General features: G+C 58.7%; 1 protein-coding gene across 3 annotated transcripts; it reads left to right on the plus strand.

Annotated features, from left to right (window-relative positions):
* Window positions 1–1,466: 1,466 nt before the first annotated feature.
* Window positions 1,467–15,880, plus strand: PWP2 (PWP2 periodic tryptophan protein homolog (yeast)). 3 transcript variants are annotated; one of them, XM_015560829.1, is made up of 20 exons: window positions 1,467–1,621; window positions 2,931–3,025; window positions 3,317–3,416; window positions 4,139–4,282; window positions 5,455–5,590; window positions 5,848–6,077; window positions 6,464–6,607; window positions 7,121–7,191; window positions 7,615–7,751; window positions 8,229–8,377; window positions 8,579–8,726; window positions 8,967–9,117; window positions 10,029–10,209; window positions 11,211–11,358; window positions 11,746–11,854; window positions 13,136–13,201; window positions 14,195–14,413; window positions 14,599–14,749; window positions 14,982–15,056; window positions 15,279–15,880. In XM_015560829.1, exons 1-20 carry the CDS (start codon window positions 1,482–1,484, stop codon window positions 15,460–15,462), a joined length of 2,778 nt encoding a protein of 925 aa, XP_015416315.1. In that variant the 5' UTR covers window positions 1,467–1,481; the 3' UTR covers window positions 15,463–15,880. The 3 variants fall into 3 exon arrangements, with proteins under 3 accessions (XP_015416315.1, XP_015416317.1, XP_015416316.1); XM_015560831.1 differs by lacking the exon at window positions 14,982–15,056; XM_015560830.1 differs by lacking the exon at window positions 13,136–13,201.
* The last annotated feature ends 1,429 nt before the right edge of the window (window positions 15,881–17,309 follow it).

Raw genomic sequence — 17,309 nt, forward strand, 5'->3', positions numbered from 1 at the left:
GGGCGGGTAGGCCGGTCCCGAGCTGAAATCCCGGGTCCCCGAGCCCCGTGGACGGGGAGGGGTGCAGGCGCAGGCGTCCATGACCTGTTGTCCAGCCCACCCCACGTCACTCCGGTCCTCTTCCTCCGCGGCTCAGGACCATGGACCAGCGGCCGACCCGCTGATCGCATTTTCACTTGCGACATAAAGGAGGCAGGGGAAGCTGTTGCTCATACACAACACACGGCTGATCACATGTTGCTTCCTTCTTCACAGTGAGCTAAACTTGCCCGTGTGGTTCTGGTAAAGCTCATGTGCAAAATACTGTGCTGCATGTGAGCATGTGTCCAGAGCAGCATTTAGCAAGAACCCCCAGACTTGGAGACCCTTGTCTTACCCAGCACTCCTCAGTGACCCAAACCCCGAGGGGCTTCGCTGCCCTGCGCCCTCCCGTATCCGGACAACGTGCAGGGCCGTCTCCATTCCTGGCATTACCTCCCGGGTTGGGACACCCTCACCTTCTATGTGGAGTATCCCAGAAGCCTAAGCGGCTTCCCTGTTTCCCCTCTTGCCTCCGTGGTCATTGGAGTGGTTGTCAAAAAGTAGGAATTGGGTCAGAGCATGCCTCTGCTTACAACCTTGGATGACCAGGCCCGTGGGCTCCCGATGTGTCCTGGCCGGTCTTTTTCCAGGTTCCAGCCCAGGCGGCCCCTCCAAGAGCCCCTCCCTGAAATGCCCCTTCCTCTCCCACTGCTGGGGTTTGCTGTCTGTGCCTCGCTCCGTGTCTAATGATGCCTCCTTCGCCCTGCCTGCTGCACGTAGACCGTGAGGGCAGAGGCCCTGCGCAGAGATAACTCCAGGCGACACTCACGTTTGATGATTGGATAATGAATGAGTTAATAAATAGGATGCTGGCAGGTTCCTCCTGTGCTCAGGAAGCCTTGGACCCAAAGTGCACTTGGGGTGGGTGCCATTCCATCGTTGCAGCTTTTCTCCTGAAACGAGGGCCCTGTTCTCTCCTCCTCCTGGCAGATACCTCCTGTCTGTGGAGGCTTCCCCAGTGCTCATGGTACCCTCGGCCACCTCCGTGGGAGCTCGGGCCCCTAGGGTTTGGGCTCACTTCTTCCTCCCTCTTGCTCAGGGCTGGCTGCGTAGGTGCCCAGTAAGTGTCCTAGGGCAGCAGTGGGCAAACCGGATCCGGCCCGTTTGAAATGAATAAAACTATTGAAGAAAAAGACTGTACCCTTTTTATGTAATGATGTTTACTTTGAATTTATATTAGTTCACACAAACACTCCATCCATGCTTTTGTTCCGGCCCTCCGGTCCAGTTTAAGAACCCATTGTGGCCCTCGAGTCAAAAAGTTTGCCCACCCCTGGTCCTAGGGGGTGACTGGAGGTTCCCCGGGATGACCGGGGACCTTGTGGGGGCCCTGCACCATCTTCTTGATCAGTTTTGTCACTTAGCCCTTTTCTGGAGTTGAGATTCTGTGTTTTCTTTGTATGAAGACAACTTTGTTTTCTTTCCAGTTTTCAAATTTGCTGGGGACAGTCTATCGGCGTGGAAACTTAAATTTTACATGTGATGGAAATTCTGTGATCAGCCCTGTGGGAAACAGAGTCACTGTATTTGACCTTAAAAAGTAAGTTCGTAACCCTGGGCAGTGTGGCTCAGTGGTTGGAGTATTGGCTCATGCACCGAAGGGTCTTGGGTTCGGATCCTGGTCAAGAGCATGTACCTGGGTTGCAGGCTCGATCCCCGACCCCTGTTGGGACACATGTAGTAGGCAGCTGATCAGTGTGTGTCTGTCTTTGTCTGTCTCTTCCCCCTCCCTCCCTCCCTCCCTCCCTTCCCCTCTCTGTAAATACCAATGGAAAAAATATCCTCTGATGAGGATTAAAAAACAAAGTATGAAGTTCATAACACCAAAATCATGTTAAAGCAGCAGTCATTATAGTTTTGCATGTAAAAATCAGCGGTGTTTTCCTTAACTTCCTCTTAATAGTACACCTGTTAACTCAGGCAGCCTGAGGCGGAGGCCACCGGATTACATAGAGTGGATGGGTCCGCAGTGAAACTGGCCGGAGGAATCCCAGTTTCTTCATTCTAGTACCTCAGCTACACCCCATGTATCTAGGTTGTTACCTTCAAGGTACCAATCACTGGGCTAAACTGTGGGAAAGGGTACGAGGGCGTGGAAGCCGCCCTGGACTCCTGCCGGGTCAGCGCAATGCTTCTGTGTTTCTTTCTTAAGGGAAGGACCCCTGCCTGGGCGGGCTGGGCAAGATCCTCTTGTTGCAGAGGCTGCCTGGGTTTCTCCCCTGGTCTGAAGGCCTCAGTGCCCCTGTCTGTAGGATAGGACAGTAGACAAGCGTTCGCCTTTGCTGTAGCCCCCAAGAGCCATGCCTGCGCGGGCTGTGACCAGGGCTGGCTGCTGGCATGGTCGTTACTGTCACTGTTTTGTTTAAGTGACACCTGACGGGGGCTCTCTAAAGTAGCTGTCAAACACTCACTGAAGAAAAATTAGGAAATCAAATAAAAGAACAAAATTACAATCTAACACAGTGGTTAGTTCTTGACATTACTTATTTTTCCATTTTTGTGCAGTTTCTGTAAAAACAGTTTTACATGGATGTGCTGTCTTTGTGGTTAATCTCTCCTGTTAATCTCTCTTGTTTCCAGTCTTCTGACTTTATACATGTGTAGGGTTTGGAGGTGCAGTCCTGGAAGCAAAACTGACCTTAAAAAGGCCACATTTTAGGTGTTTAATATGCTGTGGCAAATGTTCTCCAGGGGTGTCTTCCTTTCCCTTTAGTGAGGAGCAAGGGTTTGCGGTGAGCTCTGGCCCCGGGGACAGGAGGGGTGTGTCGTGGGGCGGGTGACCTGGTGGTCCCGGCCTCCCCGTCTGACAGCGTGAGGCCACCTTCACGGCTCTGGTTTTTGTCTCTCAGCAACAAGTCCAACACCCTGCCCCTGACCACCCGGTACAATGTCAAGTGTGTGGGGCTGTCCCCAGATGGCCGACTCGCCATCATCGTCGATGAAGGTAACCACCAGTGACCAAGAGATAGGAGACAGTGGTGCAGGGTGGGTGACGTGTGGCACAGGTTGGGGGCGGGGGGCAGGTGTGGGCATCAGGGTGACACAAAGCCGACTCCAGGTCCTGTTGGGGGTATAGGCCCACACACTGGGACCCGGGTGTGGGGAGGGTGGGAGTGGTAGGCGTAGTGCTTGACATCGAAGCGGGGCTGGGTTTCACGTGCTGGGAGCCCACTGAACTCTCTGCAGTTCAGCTGTAGGTCAGGTGTCACGGGGGCCACTCCCTTCCTTCCTGCAGGGGGCAACGCGCTGCTGGTCAGCCTGGTCTGCAGGTCCGTGCTCCACCGCTTCCACTTCAAGGGCTCCGTGCACAGCGTCTCCTTCTCCCCCGATGGCAGGTAAGGGCCTCCCGGCTCAGGCCCGGCGCTGTCGAGGGCTGGAGCTGGCTGGTGCAGACTGGAGGGCTTTTTCCACTTGGGAGTCCCCGTAGGAATCGGTGCGGTGCCTTGTGTTGGCAGCCCAGGCAGTTCCTGAACCCAGTGATCCCGCTGGGTCCAGGCTCCTGTGGGCTGCCCGCGCGGCCCCTCTGCTCCGCCTGCTCCGGGCTGTTGGGCACACGGCCTCCAGACCGTGGGACTGTGAAGGAGCCACCAGCTTCGAAGTCGTCGTGAGGAGGCTGTGTGGGGCCAGGTTCAAGGCCCTAGGGGAAGGGGGCTTGTTCCCAGGCTGCTCAGACCTGGGCTGACCGGGATGTGCCAGGGAAGGGGCGGCTCCGGGCTCAGCTGTGAGCCTCACGTCCACACTGAGAAGCCCCCTAGCCAGCATCCGAGGTCCTGCCTGTCAGCAGGGCCAGTATCTTCCTCTGTGTTCCTCCCAGAGCTTTGGCGACTGGGCGGGTGGGAGGGAGCGCCTGCGGGGGATCTTCTCAGGGCAGCGGTGTGGCAGCCTCCCTGGCCGTCTGCCAGCCCTCCCTCCCCTGGGTCCCCATGTGAGGCCGGCCCCAGGTGCCTCGTCGGAGACTAACCTCGGAGCAGGTGGTCTGTGCTCCCAGGGCCCGAGCTGGCCTCAGGTCTGGCTGGTGTTGAATGTGGATAACTAGGGACTACCGTTTCTGCCACAGGAAGTTCGTCATCACGAAAGGCAACATTGCTCAGATGTACCACGCCCCTGGGAGGAAGAGAGAGTTCAACGCCTTTGTCCTGGACAAAACCTACTTTGGGCCATACGATGAGACCACACACATTGACTGGACAGATGATTCCCGGTGAGGCCTGGGTTGGGTGGCCGGGGAGGCTGGGGGGCCGGAAAGGATGCCTGTAACCAGCCTCTTATTCAAAAGAGAAAGAGTGCCAGGTGACTGTTGTCATGCCCGTTTCATTCTGAAATGGCCTCCTGAGCCTTGTGTGGGGCTGGGTGAGGGAGGGTGCCTGGTTGGAGTTGGATCCACATTGCTTGGCATTGGTCACTGAAACCGGAGAGCAGGGTCCACCCTGGCGAGGGAAGCTGTAACCCAGTGTACTGGCCAGGTTCATGCCAGCACAGGCCTCAGGGGCCGTGGTCGGTGGGCGAGTTGGCAAGCCTTTCCCAGCCTGGGCGCCGGAGCGGCTGTGGCCCACCCTTTCATGGCCGCCATTCCTAACCGTCCCAGAAGGCACCTGAGCGTGGCTGGCTTTTTCTCAGCTGCCTGTCGTTCTGCGCTCAGGGAGAGACGAAGTCTGGCGGTGGCTGCTGCTTTGTGCATCGGACCAGTTGGCCTCAGTGGAGGGCGGGGGAGCGGGGACACAGTCCCCAGGCAGCATGTTGTGGGAGACAGCAGTCTCATATTCCTGGGGGACAGGTCTATGGGAGAAGGGTGGGGTGCCTCGAGCCCAGACCTTAAGAGGCACCTAGGTCTGGCTCTGTCATTGACATAAGCAGAGTTTGCCCCAATTGGGATCTGGGGTGGGGGTGGGGGTTGGGGGTTCAGGGAGGCTTGAGCTGACTCCCCAAGCAACACCCAATGGGCTCTGTGATCAGCTCTTGGGACTTCTCTGGCTGACCCTGTGAGGGCCTACTTTTCGAGGAAGAACAGTGATACGTGTCCACCAAGCTCCAGGAGACACACAGATGGATGTAGCCAACACCCTGACCTGTCCCTGCTAGTCACCCTGGGGCAGTGGTTCTCAACCTTCTGGCCCTTTCAATACAGTTCCTCATGTTGTGACCCAACCATAAAATTATTTTCGTTGCTACTTCATAACTGTAATGTTGCTACTGTTAGGAATCATAATGTAAATATCTGATATGCAGGATGGTCTTAAGTGACCCTTGTGAAAGGGTTGTTCATCTGCCAAAGGGGTCGCGACGCACAGGTTGAGAACCGCTGCCCTGGGGTCTGCTGTGCTTGGGGCAGTGCTCAGCTGGGTGCCCTGGGGATGAGCCGTTTCCTCTTTCCAGGTGCTTTGCGGTCGGGAGCAAAGACATGTCCACGTGGGTGTTTGGGGCCGAGCGCTGGGACAACGTCATCTACTACGCTTTGGGCGGACACAAGGACGCCATCGTGGCCTGCTTCTTTGAATCCAACAGCCTAGACGTATGTCCCTGCACCCAGACCCCTAGCCCCACAGTCTCGGGTCACACCCCTGTCGATGTAGGTGCCCCCTCCCCTGCTTCCTCCCGGGTCAGTTGGGGAGTCATGGGTGGCTGTTGGCTGCCCGTTGGGAGTCACCTCTCTGGTGCGTGGGGGAGGCTTTGTGGGACAGGCAAACAGGGTTCTTGTCAAGCTGCCTGTGGATGGTGTGGGCCTGGGGTCAGGGTGACCAGCGCCCACCTGTGTGCTCCCACTTGCAGCTCTACACGCTCAGCCAGGACGGAGCCCTGTGTGTGTGGCAGTGTGACACCCCCCCTGAGGGCCTGAGGCTGAAAGCCCCCACGGGCTGGAAGGCAGACCTGCTGCAGAGGGAAGAGGAGGAGGAGGAGGAGGAGGAGGAGGAGGAGGAGCGGGAGACCACCGTCCGCGGGAAAGCCACGCCGGCCTTGGAGGAGCAGCAGGGCAAAGTGAAGTACTCCCGGCTGGCCAAGTAGGTCTCCCGTCCATTGGGGGGCGGGGAGGGCTCGTACCCTCTCGGGCTGGAGTGGGCTCTTGCCTCGGAAGGGTCCCTGGCAGGGGGTGGGGATGGGGGGGTGTCACGGAGCGAGGACCCAGAGGCACAGAACAGATGCTCGTCGTAGGCCTGTCATGGGGAGTCCAGGCTCAGGCACCAGCTGAGAGGCTCCTTGGGTCCCAGGCGCAGGGAGGCTCGGAATGGAGAGCTGAGGGCGGGAGGGAATAGGGGACTCGAGGCAGGACAGTGAGGGCCAGCTTCCCGAGGGCCCACATGGAGCGGGCACTCTGGCCTCCCGTCCCAGGCGGGGCTGTGAGACCTGGCTCTCTGGTCCTTCCAACTCTGCTGTCCCCTGAACTTAGGTACTTTTTCAACAAAGAAGGAGATTTTAACAATCTGACAGCTGCAGCTTATCACAAGAAGATCCATCTCTTGGTCACTGGTTTTGCTTCTGGAATCTTCCACCTTCACGAGCTCCCAGAGTTCAACCTCATCCACTCCCTGAGGTGGGTGCCTCTGCTTTCTGGTGGGCGTGGCTTATGCACTTGCAGGTCTGAGAGGCTAGTGGCTGGGGACCGGGTGAGGCCATGCTGTGCCTGCCCTGGTCTCGGGCCCTGCAGTGGCCCCAGGCCTGGTGGCCGCACGGGCGGCTTCCCAGGACACCTGGCTTCATCTCCGTCCTGGCCGGGTGCTGGGAGGAGTGGATGGGAGGCAGATGCTCCCTTCCCTGGGCTTTGGTTCCACGTGTGGGTCTCAGCTTTTTTCCCCTTCTGTTCTGTATCTTCGGAACATAGAGGAAGTTAAAATGCCAGCTCCACAAAACTATGCACCTTCAGGGACTGGAAGGCAGGGCAGCGCTCTGGGGCTGCCAGGGCTTTTGCATTTGGTTGTTGACTCTGAGAGAGAGTGGGTAGGAAGTGTGTAGGCCGGAGGGGCCGGCTGTGGTCTCCAATGGCAAGCTGGCCCCCGAGGGTGGGGACAGGAGGCGCTGTACTCACGGCGTCCTGCTTTCTGCTCAGCATCTCAGATCAGAGGATCGAGTCTGTCGCCATCAATAGCTCCGGGGACTGGATCGCCTTGGGCTGCTCAGGTGCGTCTTCCTGCCCGATGGTGTGAGAACAAGGAGCTTCTGCTCTGGGACACCTGCCAGTGGTCCCACCTCGGTCCCGGACGCTCCGGGGACTGGGAGGCGCTGTGAGCAGAGGGGGCAGCGGTGGCTCCGGTGAAGGAGCAGTCAGTGAAACTTTCAGAACAAGGGCTTCTCTGGCGGGCTGAGTATGGGCCCACCCTGCACCCTGGGGACTCAGGAGGTGGGTGTGTCTGCCTGGGTCCCCTCACGCAGGTGGAGGGTGATGGCGGCACCTGCCTCAGTGGGATAGGCACTCGGTGCCAGCGTGAGCCAGGGCCAGATACCCCCCTGCCCCCCGCCCAATCTCACGAGCAATCGGTGCCTTCATCTGCCCACGGGGCAGGGTGTTGGGATCAGGTCCTCAGCCCCACCCTGTGCCCTCAGGCCTGGGCCAGTTGCTGGTGTGGGAGTGGCAGAGCGAGTCCTACGTGCTCAAGCAGCAGGGCCACTTCAACAGCATGGTGTCCCTGGCATACTCGCCCGACGGGCAGTACATTGTGACCGGCGGGGACGACGGCAAGGTGGGCTGGTCAGCGGGGAGGGAGCACGGCTCGGTGGGAGGAGCTGTGGGGTCCTGCCCCTGTCCTCAGGCAGGCATGTGGGTCACCGAGGCCCTGGGCCAGGCCCCAGCTGCGGGGTTCAGCGCAGAGCTTGCAGGCCCCCCCGCCTCATCCGGGCTCAGGAAAAGGCATTTATGAACTTACCCGGATCTGAGTGGAGTGGGTTCAGGTGTCTCCCTGATTTGAGCTTGGGCTCCCACACGTGTAGCTCATTGGCTGAGGGGTCTTTGGTGCTACCAACCACCATCTGACTTGCTGCACTTCCCAGGGTGACACAGGGCCCCCTACCATCCCCCGGCCCTCCCTCATGGGAGGAGGTGAGGGGCAGGCGGTGTCCACACGGGATTTGTGCGTGCGTGTGTGTGTGAGTGTGAGAGAGAGAGAGAGAGAGAGAGTGAGCCCAAACCGGGGCCCGCCGGCTCCTCACTCCCCACATAGGTCAAGGTGTGGAACACCCTCAGTGGCTTCTGCTTCATCACTTTCACGGAGCACTCGAGCGGCGTCACCGGCGTGACCTTCACTGCCACCGGCTACGTCATTGTGACCTCTTCCATGGACGGGACTGTGCGGGCCTTTGACCTTCACAGGTGACTTTTCTGCTCAGGCTCTGGCCCAAAGCAGGCTGTTCCTCTGTTGGGCTGTGAGTGAGGCTGAGGGTTCTGGGATTGTCGGGCAGCCTGTGGTGTGGACAGAGGCTCGGGATGGAGCCACGGCATTCAGGCCCCGGAACACACGGGCGGCAGGGGCCTCGGCGAGCGATGTCAGCTGGGCCTCTCTCTCCGCGGCAGGTACCGGAACTTCCGCACCTTCACGTCCCCGAGGCCCACCCAGTTCTCCTGCGTGGCGGTGGACTCCAGCGGGGAGATCGTCTGTGCCGGGGCCCAGGACTCCTTCGAGATCTTTATCTGGTCCATGCAGACAGGCAGGCTGCTGGAGGTGAGGCCGCTCGTCCCAGGAGCTGCGCTCCAGAGGGGCGGGTGGTGGGGCACAGGTGCAGGAGGGGCAGAGGTCACTGTTGACTCCAGGTTTCTGGCCTCGTCTCCCGCTTTCCTCATCCCGCAGCCGTGAGCACTCAGAAGGGCCGTGTCTCAGCAGCCACAGCATCGGTGCTTCCTTGTCCGGCGTGGATCCACCCGCCAAGCTCAGCTCTCAAACCTCCTTTATGAACTGTTGTAGGTCCTGTCCGGCCACGAGGGGCCCATCAGCGGTCTGTGTTTCAATCCGATGAAGTCGATCCTGGCCAGCGCCTCCTGGGATAAGACAGTGCGCCTGTGGGACATGGTGGACAGCTGGAGGACCACCGAGACGCTGGCTCTGACCTCCGATGGTGAGCTGCACGTGGGGTGAGCGGGCGGAAGTCGTGGCCCAGGGTGGGAAGGCCTGGTCTCAGTGCTGGTCCTGCCCGGCTCAGCTGTGTGTTTGGATGTAAGCCCAGGACTCCCACGGGCCCTACAGCCGTTGGGGTTGGCAGCCCAGTTGTGTCACTTTGCACTGGGCTCCCCCCTAAGAGAGTGAGCGGGCCCCGGCTGCAGATTCCTGCCACTTCTGCCCTGGCCGGTAGGTTAACCCTTGTCCACCGAAAGCAGTAGGTGCAGGGACCCCACGGCAGGCTGGGTGGACCCTGCCACCCCGAGTCCCACCACCTGTGCTTGTGCATGAAGTTGCCCCCGTGCACAGCCAGCGGAGTGTGGACGTCTCGTCTGTGGCTGCTTTCCCTGCGGCAGCGGAGTTGATTGGTCACAGCGGAGACTGGACTGTGTGCTGTCCGGCCTGCATAGAACACATCTGCCAACTCCGGTCGCTGGGGCTTCTCTGCTTCTGCCCACACCTGCCTCTGGTTCAGTCTCTTACTAGCGGCCTCCACACTGACCTCCATCTCCAGTTGGTCTGTTTCCAGTCTGTCCTGCAATCCCATCAGAGCAACCTTTGCCGTGACCTCTGTGTGACTCCCCTGTGCCCTCCCACCAGGCTGCCCTGCTTAGTCCTCCCTGTACCAACTATGGCCAAGTCTGGGCCCCCTTTCCCCACTGCACTGGGGCCCTGTCTGCACGTGTAGCTGTGGTTGTGAGCTGTTGGTGCTGAGGCCTGGCCCTTCCTCTTGGGATGGAGCTTGTGTGTCCCCATCCCCGCCCCGCCCAGGCCCCTCCCTCAGGGAGCTGGTACTGAGGACAGCGAGGGTGTGGCCCGTCTGCCGGAGCCTGGGTCTTCCTCAGGCTCTGATTCTCCATCTCTCTTCAGCTCTGGCTGTGACCTATCGACCCGACGGTGCAGAGCTGGCAGTGGCCACGCTGAACGCACAGATCACCTTCTGGGACCCTGAGAACGCTGTGCAGACGGGCTCCATCGAGGGCAGGCACGACCTCAAGACGGGCAGGAAGGAGCTGGACAAGATCACCGCCAAGCACTCGGCCAAGGGGAAGTGAGTGCCGTGCTGGGGGCAGGGCGTCTTTCACCCGGGGCGTGCGCCCTGGAGCCTGCTCAGCAGAGGGGACTCTGCCCCCCATCCCCCAGAGGGGCACTGAGCCCGTGTTGGGGTTCTGTATGGGTTAGATCGCAGTCTCCCCCACTTAGGCCGTGTGAGCGGCGCTGCTCTGAGCACTTGGGGCTGGTTGGTGTGGATACCTGTTCGGCTCTTGCCATGGAGATGCTGGGTGACTTGGGGCGACACTCACTTTTGAGGAACTGCCGGATGGTTTTCCAAAGACTCAGCACCGTGTCCTTGCCCCCCAGCCGTATGGGAGCGTCCCGATTCCCCCACACCCTCACCCACACGGTGCTGTTGGCCGTTTCACATCGCAGCCGCTCGGTGTGAGGTGCTGCAGTTAGAGGACGTGTTCACCACAGCACAGCACGCTCACTTCTCCGCACCAGATGGCAAAACTCGTGGTTTTGATTTGCATTTCTCTGAGGACTGATAATGTTGAGCATCTTTTCATGGGTGGGTTGGGTTGGATCGTCAGCTTTGGATAAATGTGTCTCCAGAGTATTGGCCCATTTTAATTGGCGTCAGTGAGTCTTTCTCATTTGAGTTGTAAGAATGCATATATTCAAGATACAACGAGAGACTTATCAGATAATGATTTGCAAATATTTTTCCTATTCTGTGGGTTGTCTTCACTTTCTTGATGATGTCCTTTGAAGCACAGAGGTTTTTAATTTTGAAGACATCTATTTCCTTCTGATTTCACAAGGACACGACCTGATTTGAACCATTTGTGTTGAGGTTGTGCCTCCCAGGAGGCTGCAGCCCATGCCCAACACTGAGGGGAACAGGACTGCAGGGTTAGGGTCCTGTGGGTGCAGGGTTAGAGTCGTGTGGGTGTCTAGGCAGTGAGCCGAGGAGGCTGCTCGGGAACATGTGGGAGGACCACACGTCGCAGTCCCCAAGTGGTGACTAAGTCCGAGTCCCCTGCGATGCAGGGCCTTCACCACTCTGTGCTACTCCGCGGACGGCCAGAGTGTCCTGGCAGGAGGGATGTCCAAGTTCGTGTGCATCTACCACGTCAGGGAGCAGATTCTCAGGAAGAAGTTTGAGATCTCTTGCAACCTGTCGCTGGACGCCATGGAGGTGAGCGAGCAGCCGGGGCTCCACAGCACAGCTCTGCGGGCTTCTCAGGACCCGGCGTGGAGCGGGGCTGGGCTGTGGGGTGAGGGCACATGATGGCCAGGATGGGCCTGGCAGTCTGAGGGGGCAGAGACCCCTGGGGTCCTCTGAAGGTTGAGTTAGAGAATCCAGCCCCCTTGTGGCAGCAGGGACTCCTGCCCAGCAGCACTAGGCTCTGAGGGAGGTTCTGCCGTGGAACTGGCTTGTTGCTGTCTCTTCTCAGGGGCCTTGTGTCCTGTGCATGCCCTAGACAGGGCTGGGTTTCCTTAAGTGTTACACACACAGCAAAGGCGGGGAGGCGTGCTCCCCTCCCCCACCTCTTACGGAGATACCTGGGTTTTACTCTTCTAGGAATTTTTGAACCGAAGGAAAATGACAGAGTTTGGCAACCTGGCGCTAATTGATCAAGATGCCGGGGAGGAGGACGGAGTCGCGATTCCGTTGCCCGGCGTAAGGAAAGGTGAGCAGAGGGTCCTTCATGTCCCCGTGGACTCTGCCACAGCAGCCCGCCCTGCTCACCTGCTTGTCCTGGGCAGCAGCAGTTTTACTCCCTTGACATTGCTGCCGTGGTCCATGTCTGAAAACGCTCTGCGCACGTGTGTCTGCTGGAGGCCAGGCTGCGGGAAGCTCCCTGTGACTTGCTGCATAGCTGCGTCCTCCTCACCTCTAGGCCTCAGTGTGCTCCCTCGCCCTGTGCCTCGTCCCCCATATGGGCCAAAGGACTTCAGTGTGGGGGAGTCTAGGAGGCCCGAGGGGTACATGTGCCTCCCAGGGACAGGGCAGCAGACTTGGGTCCCATCGAGAAGGGACATCTAACTGCCAGAAAGCCCACACATCGCATGGTATTGCAGCAGCTGGCCTGGACCCGGTTCGTTCTGGCCCTGGCTTATGCCCACTCCAGCACCCGAGGCCCGCCCTGCACTTGGGGAGTGAGGGCACCTTAGCTGGCTGGGTGACGGGGAGGATCAAATGAGCCGATGCCGGTTCTAGAGCAGCTCCATGCACCACAGAGCAAATACGCTCACTTCTCTGCACCAGGTGGCAACAGGCTGCGCTGACCACGTCCTCCAGACCCTCCGACTGAGTGTGGCTCCACCTGTCCAGGGGCTTTTTGATTGTCACCACTTCCGGGGGTGTTGCTGTGGGCACTGAGTGTAGACAGACCAGGGGTCTGTAGACCCGCAAGGACCTGGCTCCAAACGTCGGTCACCCGAGGTTGAGCGCTCCCAGCAGGGTCTTGCGGGGTGGGGCACACATGGAACGTAGCCCTCCAGGAAGGGCTCCAGGCAGCCGAGGGCTGAGCAGTGAGGAGACAGACTTTTCCCAGGTCACCTTTGAGTTGTGGAGTTTCCTACTATGAGAATGTGTTGTCCTTTACAAAGCAAATTTGAAAACAAAGTGCCAGAAAGAATTCATGTGACAATACCCAGGAAGGATGGGCCTCCACTCAGACCTGCCTGGTGTAGTCATGTGGCTCGTGCACGGCTCCCAAGTTCCTGGCTGATGGACAGGTGGAGGCGGAACCAGCCTGCCTCTTTCCAGAACTAATAAGTGGTTGGCTGGCCAGCCCACATGCACACTGCTGGTTCATGCAGGTCTGAGGTGCCACCTCAGGCTCACCTGCCACATCTGCGAATAGGGCTGGAGGGCCAGGGGACAGGACTGCCACCTGGGCCAGTGAAGTGACTCACCTGATGAGGAATGTGTTGTCCTGTAACTGAGTGGTTCCTTTGATTTCCAGGTGACATGAGCTCTCGTCACTTCAAACCCGAAATCAGGGTGACTTCACTCCGCTTCTCTCCCACAGGTGAGCTAAGCAATGCATTGTTGGTGCTGGAAGGCGTGGGGTCCGGCATGGACCCACACTCTGCACAAAGCCCCTGCTCCCAGGGACAATGCTGGTCTCAGTTTCTGACTAGCTCTGTCTGAGCTGCACTGTCCTCCATGCATTAGGCATGGTCATCTTTGTCCTGTCTGGAGATTGGCTATGAAAGCTGTGACCTCAGACAGGCTGGGCTTGGGGACAGGGAGGCAGGCACCTGCTCTGAGCACCCTCCACATGTGCCAATTGGGACCATCCTGGAGGCCGCCTCCTCGTCTACCATCAAGTACCTTGCTCCTCTACCCTGCCGCATGCCCAAGAGTGTCTAGCAGACCGCCTCTGGCAGCTGTGGAGGGGTCAGTACCCCCAGGGCCTGGGGCCATTATGTGTGTGCAGTGTGCAGACCAGAACGTGACAGAGTTGTGGTGGGCTTGTCTTTGCTAGCTGATAGCCGACATTCCAGTGTGGAGTGGTGGCAAGGACAGTAAGGTGCAGAGCAGCACCTGGCGTTGTACCACTGTGAGCCAGGGGTGCCGACCACGGCCGAGAGGCAGGTCTGGTGGCCACCTGGTTTATAAGTTGAATTTTTACAGACCAGCCATGCCAGTTTGTTTGCTCTTTTGTCTGGGCATGTGGTGGAGTTGAGACATTGCTGCAGAGACCACATGGCCTGCAAAGTTGGAGGTATCTGCTGCCCTTGCCAGGCCATTCTGCCAGGCCTGCCAGTGTAAACAAGGCGGGAGCACCCATGTGTCTGCTGCCACTGCACGTGGTGCGGGAGGACGGCTCGCCCAGTGGCCGGGTGCTCCTCCCAGAGGACCTGGCGGCCAGGGCAGGAGCAAGAGGAAGACATCCCCGTGCTCCTTCCTGTGCTGCTGCCTCGGGGCCCGTGCACTGTGTTCAGTGCCTGTTCCTTAAAGTAAGTGAGGAAACATGCGCATAACGGTCTAGGAGCCATGTGACTGCTTCATTTCGCAGGGCGCTGTTGGGCAGCCACCACCACTGAGGGGCTCCTCATCTACTCTCTGGACACCCAGATGCTCTTTGACCCCTTTGAGCTGGACACCAGCGTCACCCCTGGGCGGATCCGGGCGGCACTGCGCCAGAGGGACTTCACCAGGGCCATCCTGATGGCCGTCCGGCTCAACGAGAAGCTGCTGCTGCAGGAGACCCTGGAGTCGGTGCCCTGGGATGAGAGTGAGCACCAGGCCCGGCTGGGGCAGGGCAGGGGGTGGCGGGGAGCTGCCAGGACCCTGCACCCACAGCTGCTGGTCGGGGCTCTCATGTTCTGTGCACGTACAGAAAGGGCATAAGCTGTAATCGGCTTTTCTCCTGGTTTGAGTTCTTGGCAGAGCCAGCGTGGGTTTCCTTCTCTCTTACAGTTGACGTTATCAGCTCCTCCCTCCCCGAGTTGTACGTGGAGAAAGTGCTTGAGTTTTTGGCTTCATCCTTTGAAGTGTCTCGCCATCTGGAATTCTACCTCATATGGACTCAGAAATTGCTCATGGCGCACGGACAGAAGCTGAAGTCCAGGTATGATGTGCTGAGCTGCTCATTCGTCTGTGACTCCTGTCACAGCTGATCTTTGCATATAAAAGGGGAAACTTTACATGCAAGCATGGCGTGAATTGGTCTTGACGTGGATGCACAGCATGAGGTGAGGGCTCTGCATGCGTGTGGTGTGATGTGAGGCCTTCAGATGCTCATACACCATGAAGGGGGGCCTTTCATAGCTGCGGAGCACTGAGGGAAGTCTCCTTTCCAGAGCAGGGAAGCTGCTGCCGGCAGTTCAGTTCCTTCAGAAGAGCATCCAGCGGCACTTGGACGATGTTTCCAAACTGTACGTTTTGCCAGCGTCGGTGGGCTGGGTGGGGGTTGTCTCATCGCCAGCCGGGCCACAGCAGGGTGTGCTCCCAGGGTCATCTCATTCAGGGACAAAACATACCATATGGCTGGGTATCGTCAGGGTCACAGAGAGGGTGGGGGGTGCCGGTGAACCCGCGTTTCTGACAAAATAGAAGTCACTCCTGCTTTCACTAACGCGACCCCCGCACTTTCACAGCTGCGACTGGAACCGCTATAACATTCAGTACGCTCTGGCAGTTTCCAAGCAGCGGGGCATGAAACGCCCCTCGGAGCCGCTGGGAAGTGAGGAGGAAGCAGATGCGTCTGATGATGAGGATAGTCTGCGCCTGCTCGGTGGAGGACATGGGGATGGGGACGACGGGGATACACTGCTGGTGTAAAGCCGGTGCCTTGCAGCCCCACTCATTTCGGTTAAGACCGTGGAAGAAAGAACCACGGTTGTCTGGTCCCAGGCAGTGAGTGGAGGGCCATCGGGAGCTGTGGAACCATCACTGAGGACTCGCTCTTTGTGCAGGAACGAAGCATCAGAGCGAGCTGACCGGTCCCTGGTCAGCACGGGCTCGGCACACGGCCCAGGACCTGATGGTATGAATGAGAAAGTGCGGAGCGTCTGCTATTGCAAATGCCTTTTCGAGAGGCAAATAGGTTCATATTTATAGACTCGTGAACTTTGTATGAAAGTTATTTATATTTTTAATATGAAGTGTTAATGGTACATTTAGGGATGAAAAACATGGGATTTTCTAAAATGTAAATATGGATTAAGTCTAAACTCTGAATTAAAATGTTTATAATGTATCGTGAGTGTAATTGTCATGCAGGGGGGTTAGGGCCACCCACCCACTGGCACGTCCATGCCAGGGGAACAGGTGAGCAGGACAGGTGGACCGCCTGCCACACCCAGCCTTCATGCCCCCAGCCTAGGCTGCCTACCCCATAATCCTCCCATAGGGTCTGGGCAGAGAGCAGCTGCTTGATCTGACCTTGGAGAAGGACCAGACGGGCCTCCTGAGGAGCTGAGACCTGCTGTGCCAGCTCTGCCCTGCGCGTCCCTTGGGAGGGGTCCCTGAGAGTAGCTTGGACCAGCTTCACCACAGCCGGGTGCTGGGTCCCCCTCGCTGGTAGCAACAGCCTCAGGTGCAGCGCTTTCCCAAGAGTGTGCAGGATGGAGTCCTGGGCTCCAACCCGTCGCTTATCAGGTGCGGCCTACACGTCACTGGACAGCCCGGCTCTCCTGTGCTCCTCAAAGTGGATCCTGCCCACCACCCGAGGCTCCTGTGAGGCCTGCCTGGACAGGTGGGGGTAGAGCATACAACACCTGGTGCTCCAGTATCTGCCGCCACCACCATCCAACGGGAACGCCCTCCGTGGCCCGCCCGTGCCTGCGCGTGGCCTCTAACCCTCTGCTCACCCACAGTGCATATGCTTAGGCTGGCAGAGCTCAGCCCGTCACTGGGTGTGTTTGTTCTACGTCTTCCCCCCCTGTAACGCGGGCAGGCTGGACAATGTATTCCCTCTTCACCTGAGCTGTTCCGTAAGCTTCACGTGTGCACAGGGAAGCACAGCTGAGCAAACCGCACGGAGGTAACAGGAACGGAAGGCGAAGCTCAGCAGGTGGGGCCCAGAAGCAACAGCCCTGGGTTGTGTCTGCAGCCCCAGCCTGGCTCACCTGCGACCTCAAATAATTTAAAAATCTGTGTTAGTTTGAAACTTCAAGTCAAGGGAAGGATAAAGCATCTATCCACGCGTTTGCATGCCAACCGGCTCCTGCATAACTTGGCGTGCTTTATGTCCCCGAAAGAATGAGCATGTCCCCATTTTGCAATGATTAGTGCAAGGTCCATGGCACACTGAGCATAGCGGGCTCTGGATGAAAGGACGCGCCACGGCCTGGGGCTATCCTAGCGAGAGGGGCGCCTCCAGGGGGGCCTGCGGTTTACAGGGGGCGCGAGCACAGGCTGTGCTGGGGGCAAACTTAAGGAGCCGCGGGCTGGGGCTGCATTCGGACCCCGAGGCAAACAGCATGACCCTGGAGCCCCACGTCTGAACGCTGATCTCCGCAGCTCAGGAATCGCTTTTAGGGGTGAGCTGACACGGGCTATTTCACAACGGCCCCGGGGCACACCGCCGGAGCTGGGGCCGCGGGCCCAGGGCGCGCGCGGGGCGGGGCTGGAGGAGACCAGCGAGGGTCGAGGTCGAGGGTCGAGGTCGAGGGTCGAGGTCGAGG

Source organism: Myotis davidii, unplaced genomic scaffold, assembly GCF_000327345.1.
Source record: "Myotis davidii unplaced genomic scaffold, ASM32734v1 scaffold1476, whole genome shotgun sequence".
Lineage (NCBI taxonomy): Eukaryota > Metazoa > Chordata > Mammalia > Chiroptera > Vespertilionidae > Myotis > Myotis davidii.

Excerpts from the sequence above, each read along its gene's own strand:
- PWP2 (XM_015560829.1), top strand. The coding sequence starts at position 1,482 with ATGAAGACAACTTTGTTTTCTTTCCAGTTTTCAAATTTGCTGGGGACA. Across the intron at positions 13,202-14,194 it reads ACTCCGCTTCTCTCCCACAG|GGCGCTGTTGGGCAGCCACC; the intron begins GTGAGCTAAGCA and ends TTCATTTCGCAG. Across the intron at positions 14,750-14,981 it reads GGACAGAAGCTGAAGTCCAG|AGCAGGGAAGCTGCTGCCGG; the intron begins GTATGATGTGCT and ends TCTCCTTTCCAG.